We start from the raw sequence: 10,139 nt of genomic DNA, 5'->3' as shown, positions 1-10,139 counted from the left end.
TTTCGGTCGTGTGGTAGTTCGGCTATGGAGAAAACCATCCCACTTGGTTTAAGCAGTGGGGGAGGGTGTAAAAGGATAAGCATTATCCTTTGGAGTATGAACCCTAGAAGGACTCTGCATAGAGAAATACAAGTCCTACTAGGATTGTGCCACGGGAAACTTATAAAAGCTCACAAGCATCACCTTGGAGGAGGTAATTGAACACAATTTTTCTGAAAACTTAGAGCCTTGTCTATTTGTCAAGTTTTCTGACTTAGGCATCGGAGAGGTTTCCGGCACACACCCGCCGGCTAGCTCACGTTTGTGTTTTCAGGTGACAAAGCGACGTCGTACGGAGGAGCGTGGACTTGGTCAACAGGATTATACGAGGAGAATTATTTCCTCCCTGTACACTAGTGGTTATAGATATCACCCAAAAAAAATTGGTAAGAATGATTACATTGCGTGGTAAGTAGAATCAGTTTCAATATATGGCAATTTTAGTGATAAATAGGTGTTATTTATTATAAATTAAAAATTAGTAAGTAAAAAATAGAAGTTAAAAGTATCTTTTACTTAATTTTTAAAAATTAGTTTATTTGGTACACACTCTCAAAATAAAAAAAATAAAAAAATTATAAATAATTTAAATAAGTTGCAACAAATAGTCTTGTAAATGAATACATTGTATGGTAAGCACAGATACCCAAAATGTATTAAGATAAAAACTGATACATCATCTATCGATAGATATTTAAAATCTTGTAATAGTACAAAGTTTGTTATTAATAACCTCATAATTCACAAGTCACTTTTTGTTATAGGTTTTTCTTTCATAGTGACACTCCAATTATTGAAGTTTCGAGATATAAAAATAAATGATTTTATTATCATAAAAAATTTAAATTAGTGTATAACTTGCATAAAAGTGTATAATATATATATATATATATATAGATATATGAACATTTTAAGATCATATTAACAAGACTCATTAAAAGCAATTTGTCTGTCTATTAGAACATACAATTTAATAATCTGCAATCAATATACAATTATAAGATAGTGACATGAATCTCTCTAGATATAATAAGTAGTTTGGCGACTCCATTGATTTGAGAGTGACATGTATTTTCAGGAGATTGTCCAAACTTCAAGAGTTGATGATTTCGAAAGAACACAAAATTGTTCAACTTCTCTTTCATAGTAAATTGAAATATGTGGAATATTAATGCTCATGATATATTCATCTGCCCAGAAGACATAGGAACCAAATAGAAAATTTGGAATTTCATTACAAATTGGGTTTGTAAGGCGTGAATGTACGTTCCATGTCCCAAAACACTTAAAAATCAATTGTGTACTGCTATGAAATAATCCTTCTCATATATGTTGATCAAATTTGCGCTCTTCCAAACATCATTGTCTTATCATTTGAGAACACAAACGTGAACTAGTCCACGGGTGTGTGCCGAAAACCCCTCCGATGCTTAAGTTAGCAAATAGACAATAAACAAAAAGCTCTATGTATTCAAGAGTCAGAATTGCAATATCTAGGAATAAGTTTTGTCATGAACTTTTATAGATTCCGCGTAGCACAATTCTAATAGAATTTTACCTCTCCTTAGCAGAGTCCTCCTAGGAGTCACATTATTAAAGAATAATTCTTATTCTTAAAACATCCTCCTCACTGCATGCCAAGTGATATGGCAACAACACTATGTTCGGCTATAAATATCCGACCAAACTACATTACGCTGATCTGCCACTGACCAAACCGTGCAGTCCTTGACCATCAAATGGATTGCGCCGAGCTAAGTTAGCTTGGCCTTCTTCATATGACCATCTTCTATCAGTTGGGCCTAACTCACTAACCGGCCTATCATTCAATCAGCCCAGGACCGAGCTACCTGAGCTTTTTTCTCAGCCTACTGCGCGACCCAACTTCCATAGGCACTGCTACCTAGTTCGGTCCAATTTCATAACACAAATTACTTAGGGCTGAGCAAGAAATCTATAAAATTCGTAATCCGATCCAGTCCAGTCCAATCTGATAGGTTTGGATTGGTTTTTCGAATCCGTGGTTCGGTTCCGGATTGAAGAATTAAAAATCCGTAGTCCACGGATTGGTTCCGGATTGAACCTCACGGTTTCGGATTGGAACCGATCCGGACCGTATACAAATAGTCTATATTTTTATTATACATCCTCCCCCATAGTATCTTCTCTTATTCTATATGAAATCTAAACTCAAACATAAACCTCGTATAATATCTTCTTTTATTACTTTTGTTTTTTAGTTTTTAGTTTTAATTTGTAATGGTCTAAATACTTATGATGAAACTAGTTTTTTTATGATTGTTTAAATTCTAGAACATTATGTCGCTATTATAAAAAAACATGTTGCTATTGTAGAACTAATATAGCGCTATGTTTATATTTTTATAAAATTAAAGTATTATATATATATATATATATATATATATATATTTTGTTATTTAATTATGTGAATCCGTGGTCCTAAACCGATCCAATCCGTGTTGAAATGGATTGGTTCGGATTGGTTCCAAGATTTAAACGGATCGGATTGGTTCCGATTTTTCAGGAACCGTAGATAACGGATTGGTCCTGATTTTATCCCAATCCGGTCCAATCAGAACCATGCTCACCCCTAAAATTACTCTCTCAACTTGAATTTGAATTTTTGAAATAAATGGGTAGAAATTTGAAAACACAAAATGTATGTGGCACAATTACCCTTGTCCTTAATCAAAGGAGCTCACACAAAAATGCCATTTCTTTTCAAGATTTTCCAACCAAAATAACTTCAAGCAACAGCTCTTTGAAGGACATGTTTTCGTTTGAACAAATTTAAACAAATGGCTGAGACAAAAAATAAAGAAATAAATAAAAAATAAAAAGGAGGAGGAGGAGGAGAAAGAACAAGGTACAATTTTTACAATTTTCAAAACATTTTTAGTTCAAATTTATTTATTTTAATAGTTTCATCTATTTTTTAAATAATTTTCACCCCAATTTAGATGCAAATTAATATCTGAATGGCACGAACTAGCATTTGGATAGATATGAAAAGATGCAAGTCCCATAAATTGCCATCTTATTGAAAGAGGTATCATAATTAAATTGAATTTATCCATCACATGGACATTCCTTGCACCATCAAGAAGATTACTGAATCAAGAAACTACAAAACTCATTCTTCCAGCATGTAATTTCCATTGTTCCCCAAAATTTCTCACAAGGTAATGAAGTTTGATGTACATTCATTAACATGGGACAACAAACGTTAAAAAATAAAAAATAAAAAAAATTACAAAATTTGATCATCCATAAAAGTGGAAAACAAAAAAAAAATTGGACCTTTTCCAATCTCTAATTTAGAAAGCAAAAGATATAGTTCAAACTATATATTCTTTGCATACAGAAAATATTTTCAAATCACAGATTATATATAATATCAGCTAAACCCATCAGTAGATTTAAATTAAAAAGATTGATATTTGCATGCCATTGACATGCACAAGAAAATTCAGTTGTGAAACTAAAATTATCATCTATATCATGGTTTTAAATAACGGTATCAGGATGTATTGATATCAGCGACACGATTATATATCAACCGAAATGAGACAGTATTAGCTGATATATACGATGAATATCAATATCAAAGGTCCAAAATTCCTAAGTATCGGACAATATTTAAAACCTAATTAATATATATTATATATAGGTAAAAATAAAATTAAAAGATTTTTGGTGGTCAAGAAGAGATTCCCACACCAAGAAAATCTATGAAGGGAACATCCTTCTGCTTGATGGAATTTTTATCTCCATTTTCGTGCTCATCAATAGTCTCTCTCTTCTTTTCAAATGGGTGTGAATTTTCACCAAACCTAACCAACTCTTTCTTGAACATTCCATGTGTTCCATTACCATCTCCAAGTTTAGAGTACCCAAATGAACTTGGAACAACCCTCTTGTAGTTTGGGAATCCGAATGGACTAAAATCCCGGCAAGCAGAGGGATTGAGATAGTACCGGCGAAGAGCTTGTTCTGAGGTATTATTTGAGCTCTCTGTGGTGCAATAATTTGAACTAGGGTTAAAGAAATCTCTACCTTCTCTTCCAAATAAATCCCCTGAATTGTTTGCCGCCGAAATAGTTGGTCTAGTAAAATTCCAAGAAGGGGATGAAGATGAACTTGGAGGCAAGTTAGGCAAAACAGTGAAAATTCTCTCTTTGTTTGGTGTTTGGAATTCAAAGAATTGGCAACTCTCAAACCGGGTTTTCGAGCTATAATCCTCTTGTTGGGTTTTTGAATTCCTTCGTCGAAAACCATAAGAGAGAGTGTTGGAGGAGTCATCACCACCATTAATGGCATCTTGGTAACTTCTTTTAGTACCACATAGCTTGGATTGTTCTCTTTGCTTTCTTGCCATGATAACATGCCAATGATTCTTCACAGCGTTGTCGGTTCTACCAGGGAAGAGCCTGGATATCAATGCCCACTTGTTTCCATGGATGCGATGAGCTGCAAGAAGCCTATCTTCTTCTTCTTCTGTAAATGGTCTTCTGTTGATTCTTGGGTCAAGTTGATTGAACCACCTCAATCTGCAACTTTTCCCTACATGGTGAATGAAAACTATCAAAACTCATAGCTTAAACTACGTAGATAAGAAGACATATATATATGCGCACATATATGTATTCAACTTTTTCTAAGTTTGTGAGGTTATTATCTTTCTATCACTAATTTTCATCAATAAAGTCTATTTTTCTGATAACAAAAGAAGAAGAAAACAAAAACAAAAGAAATGACGCTCTACTTAGTTCGAACTTGGAATACGTGCTTTTAATGCAGCCTCTTCATAGCTCGTATTATCTTTATATACTCTTTTTATTGAGTTAATTAAAAGAAATTAACCCATCAAAAACAAAAAATTTACTTAGTGCATAGAAAATATTTTGGGTTTTTGCTAACTCAAAATAGAATAATATACACAGATAATAAAAATGGGTTAACACAAGTTTAGCTGAAATCCATATCTCAATTAGATTGACACATAATTTGAAAATAAAATCCAAATAGGTAGATATATATACTTATAGAAAGATTATCTTTTTTCTAATTTGAAGTTGAAATGATGCTCTACTTAATCCACAATTTTTTTTTATTTATTTATCAAAGCAAAAGAGAATTTTTAAAACACAAAATAAAATAATACCTTGAGACAATAAAGATTAAAGAAAAATATTGATCGGACTAATTCCTACTAAGTTGACAAGCATACCGTAATATTCAAGCCTAAACTTTGAATCCTAGATCTCGAATGATCCACGAATCGGAGAGAGAAAAACAAACAAAGAGAGTTTCGTACCTGATCGGCCTTGGAGCTTGTCAGCAATTGAGTTCCAGTTCTGAGGACCGTACTGTTCGACTAGCTGCCGGAGTTTTTCATCCTCGGCAGGTCGCCAGTGACCACGGGGACAAGTTCTCGCATCATCGCTAGACCCACCACCACCAGTACTTTCATCCATGGCAGGCAGCTAAACAACGGTTTTTTTTTTCTTTTTGATCGGCAAAGAAAGATTTATTGATGATGAAATGAGGGTGTAGGTCTTTAACATCAAATAGGAGGAGAGAGAAGAAGAGAGGAAGATTTTAAAGGAGGAGGAGAAGAAATGGCAACAGAAATAAGAGAGAAAGTGGGTTGGTTTGGTTTAGGGTTGTGGATGGGCAGTCACTTTTGTTGGTTTTACACGACACTACACAACACATTTTAGAGTTGAGAACTTGGGAGAGCCTTTTTTTTTCTTTTTTTTACCCTTTCTTGTTTTTGCTGTTGGCCCATGAACACCTCTCTATCAATTCCCACCTATTTTTGATTATTTTATCTCTCTCCTTACCCTTCTCTCTCTCTCTACATTTTCACCCATGGTACTACGTTAAATCAAGTCAAGTTATTGAGTTACTAAATGGGACATCCCTCCTAGTTGAAGAAGCTTCCTTGTTATTTATTACACACCAATTTGGGTTTTTAATTCCCAACAAGTATGATATTGCCATAGCCAAAGGCTTGAATTTTGTGGGTTCAGATTCTCTTTATTATATGTGTAAAAATACATTAACTTTTTTTCTCAACTTTAAATAAAGATAGGCTCGTATGATTATTTTATGACCATTTTATTATGACAATATAATGGGGGAGGATCACAATCTGAATTTTATACACAACGTAAAATTGTTGTTATAATTTCTGTTAAAATATGTACCGACATTGATTTTCAGGCAGTAATACTATTGATTATAATTGATTGCTTTTAGCATTGTAACCTAATAGCTTCATAGTAGTCATAGGCACTACTGCCTTTCATTTCCTTATATGTTCAATGTAATAATTAATGGAATTTGAGATTTGCTTCCAGAATTTCTTCTCTTTCATTTTGCAAAAATGAGTCAGGTTCCAGATTTATTTATTTATTGATTGATAGAATTACTTACCAGAATGACATGGTAGTAGTTTTTTCGTAAATCAAATGTATGGTGACGGACAATGGCGGAGTCGCATGGTGACCAGGGGGTTCACATGCCTCTCCTATTCGTTTTTTTATTTTTTATTTTTTATTATTTTTATTTTTTTATTTTATGCATATAAATAAAATTTTAAATAAAAATAATATTTAGAATAAAATGTCAAGGGTATTTTTAAATTTATTGTTTTATTGAAAATGAAGTGGCTACAACAAATTATATTTTTATGTATGAAAATTTTGTGAAAAAATCTTAATATAAAGGTAATATCCATCATTATTGCTATGTAAATATAATTAATTTCACTATATATATGTAAAAATTATTAGAGTGTCAGTTATATTTACATGTAAATTTCATCATTCATATGTTGTTTTACTATTGATTAGTGATATCATATATTAATAATGACGTGATATCACTATTATATGAAATTTTTACTCAAATTTTGTAAAAATTTGATTTATCTTACCATTATATAATTTATTTTAAAACTTAAATATATGAGTTTTTTATATTGTCAATGATACACTAGTTACACGCAATACTTTTTTTTCGATTTTACTCGAAATTAATTGTAAAATTTTATGTGGAATACTTTTGAAATAATTTATTTAAATTTTTATGCTTAATATTAATTCAAAAATTATTATTATCTTCTTATTATTGGTTATGAAAAAAAAAATTAAAGTTGTAATCAATAAATGCCCTTTCTGATTTAGTTTTCTGACTCCGCCACTGATGATGAATTTAAAATTTTAAAGCGATAGCCCTGCAACTCAACACATTATTTTGTATATATTTTTTATTTATATATCATTACTCCCGTCAGCCATTCTCAATAAACTGAAATTTATGTTATCCTTAACGACATGTAGTGAAAAGCTTATATTTGAGTGTGTCTGCTGCATTTTTTAATTACAAACAAGACACAAGAAGCCATCTCAAATTAATTCATTCTGGTCATAAATGAATGACAGCGTTAATGCACGAGACTCTAGCTAATGTAAGGTCTATGAAGAATCAATATGTACTGGGTGCAGAGAGGTTGTACAATATATATGCCAAAAAGGGTGATTCACTTGAGTTGGGAAAACAATTAATCTTTCAATTTTTTAAAGCATCTCATAGGATCAATATGTACTCAATCTTTCCCTCTGCGTGGATGCGGACACACGTACAATATATAAATATATACACATATATCTGCTCAAAAAGGGTGATTCACTTGAGTTGGGAAACAACTTTTCTATCAATTTTTTGAAGCATAAGTTAAGTTTACAGTATATATAAGTGTTTTGTGGGGGTGAGAGAGAGTGACAGTTAAAATTAAGGTATGCTAGTGTAAAGGGTTAATCAAATTGCTGTGTGAGTACGGCAACATCACCCAATATTTGGGTAACCCATCTGTGTTTCCATACATATATGTGTTTTCCATGCAGATGGCTAGTCAAATTACAAACGTTTTTCAAAGATTTTGTTTTATGGTAATGTTTTTTTATATAAAAAATTAAAAAAAAATTTAAAAAAAATTGATTTCTTAACTGACTGATATTCTATACCCCACGAAATCAATTTAACACACTACTTGTCTTTGTAAATAAAAATGTTTAAAATAGCTTATCCATTAACATCACCATTGATCAAGTAAACAAGACATCACCAAGGGTGGGTGTGAAATCTGTTTCTAATTGTAACTGGTTGATATGTCTGTTCATTAGAACACCATTTTTAATCTGATGTTTGTATTCGTTTTCATCAATAAAATTTTTCTTTTGCCGATAAAGGAATACCATTTTTTATAATCTATTGAAAAGATGTGGATGGTTGCGATAATGTAGATCATGATAAGGGCATTTTTGGTATTTTCATATTTGTGACATATTATCTTAATTCTATGTATATATAGTTGAAAGGAGACAATTATCTTTGTATCTCTTGTAATAATTTTTTACCATAGTGGAACTGTAATAATGGTAGACATTAGATTTTTATCAACAAAATTTTCGTTTTACTAATAAAAAAAGAAAAGAAAAGAAAAGAAGAAGAATGTAAGAGTTGGGAGCAACTAATTGTACGGGATAATCTCCTCCATATCTCATCTCTTTATACTCTTTTTATGAGTTTTAATTCGAATTTATACTGATGATCCGAACCGTCTATCTCGTACGCCCCACTATGAAGGCTATCTGTGCAAAAAATTAGTTTTATCGGACAACTATAAATATAGGAACAAATTGCATTTTGTTTTATAAAATAGATAATTTAAATTTAATTATATTTACTATTCATTTTATAAAATAAAATAAGATTTATTTTTGTATTTATAATTTTCTAATGAAGTTGATTTTTTAGCATGGATGATGACCTTCATTACAGGACCTATAAGATAAACGGTTCAGATCATTAGTACAGGTCATAATTAAAACCCATAAAAAGAGTATGAAGAAGTAAGGAAATATGAGATATGGATGGAAGCTTATTCAAATTATATATATACAAGCTAAATAATTACTGCCACACAACATTGCCTCTAGTCAGAATCGAACTCTCAACCTCTTCTTGTACATGAGAGGCAGGGAGATGATGTTGGACCATAAACTCGTTGGCAAAATTTATTAGGTAAATTATGTCAGTAGTCCCTATATTTCGATCATTGTGTTATTTTAATAGTTATAATTTTAATTGACTTGATTTTGACTTGAATTTATGATTTTGACTTAATTTGGTTCATTGGTTAAATTGTTAGATTTTTTTTTTTTAAATGAAAAATGCACACATGAGCGACACGTGTCACGTGAGTTAATTTTAACTAACTCTTCAACCATTTTCTTTCTAAAACCCTAATTGGTGTTATAATTGGATCAAATTAATACAAAATCTACAATTAAATACCAAATCCGAGTTGATTGATATTATATGGACTAACATAACACAAGAAATAAAACACAGAGACTATTGATATATTTTACTGAGTGTTTGTAATTTACAATACTAGCATTTTGTTCTTCTCTATCTTTTTTTTTTTATAGAAAAGTCAGGGATTCTAGAATTAGGGCCCAGAATTCACACAGTATAGGTATGTGCGGTGAGAATTAAACTAATAAAATGTAGAGTTCACGAGTAAAATAAATTTGAATCATTGATTGTCATTTCTGGTTAAATTCTGGATAAATAATTCTAAATTTGTAATATTCTAGTTTTTTTTAATAGTTCACCGGTCATAATAAAGTGTTACAGATTTAGATCCAAAACGAAATGAGGTTCAATGGGTGAGTCATTCCAACCGTGCAATAGAAACATGATGTTTGGAAATTAAGCATTTTAATTAGGTTGATGTTTTTAGCTTTGTGGGTTGTGATAGGTTTGAATCCTTTGACTCATTCATAACTGAATTGTTCAAGTTAGACTGCTATGTCCTGTTACATCATAATTAATCTCAACATATAAATTGTTTGAAATAACTTGAAAAACTATACATTTTTAATGATCTCCAACCAAACTCACTGGTTTTATGTGACCTCATCAAAGTAAAAGTGGCTATTTGAAGTCACAAGCTATTGGGGATTCTTATTCTATTTATCAGATTGTGTCAAATTTTCAACAGG

General features: G+C 31.4%; 1 protein-coding gene across 1 annotated transcript; it reads right to left on the bottom strand.

Moving 5' to 3' along the window:
- Positions 1-3,533: 3,533 nt before the first annotated feature.
- On the bottom strand, positions 3,534-5,987 carry LOC114285525 (uncharacterized). Its single transcript, XM_028228568.2, has 2 exons — positions 5,378-5,987; positions 3,534-4,623 (listed from the first exon to the last, which is right to left on the bottom strand). Exons 1-2 carry the CDS (start codon positions 5,535-5,537, stop codon positions 3,761-3,763), a joined length of 1,023 nt encoding a protein of 340 aa, XP_028084369.1. The 5' UTR covers positions 5,538-5,987; the 3' UTR covers positions 3,534-3,760.
- Positions 5,988-10,139: the final 4,152 nt, after the last annotated feature.

The sequence above is a fragment of the Camellia sinensis genome, chromosome 6 (genome assembly GCF_055761805.1).
Source record: "Camellia sinensis isolate YWXY chromosome 6, ASM5576180v1, whole genome shotgun sequence".
NCBI lineage: Eukaryota > Viridiplantae > Streptophyta > Magnoliopsida > Ericales > Theaceae > Camellia > Camellia sinensis.
The sequence above is the reverse complement of the archived record's forward strand: the minus strand, read 5'-3'. Positions and strand labels throughout refer to the sequence as shown.

Bases quoted from the DNA above. Each gene is read 5' to 3' on its own strand.
- LOC114285525 (XM_028228568.2), bottom strand. From the start codon at position 5,537: ATGGATGAAAGTACTGGTGGTGGTGGGTCTAGCGATGATGCGAGAACT. The intron at 4,624-5,377 runs GTACGAAACTCT...TTCACCATGTAG, and splicing joins CAAGCTCCAAGGCCGATCAG to GGAAAAGTTGCAGATTGAGG.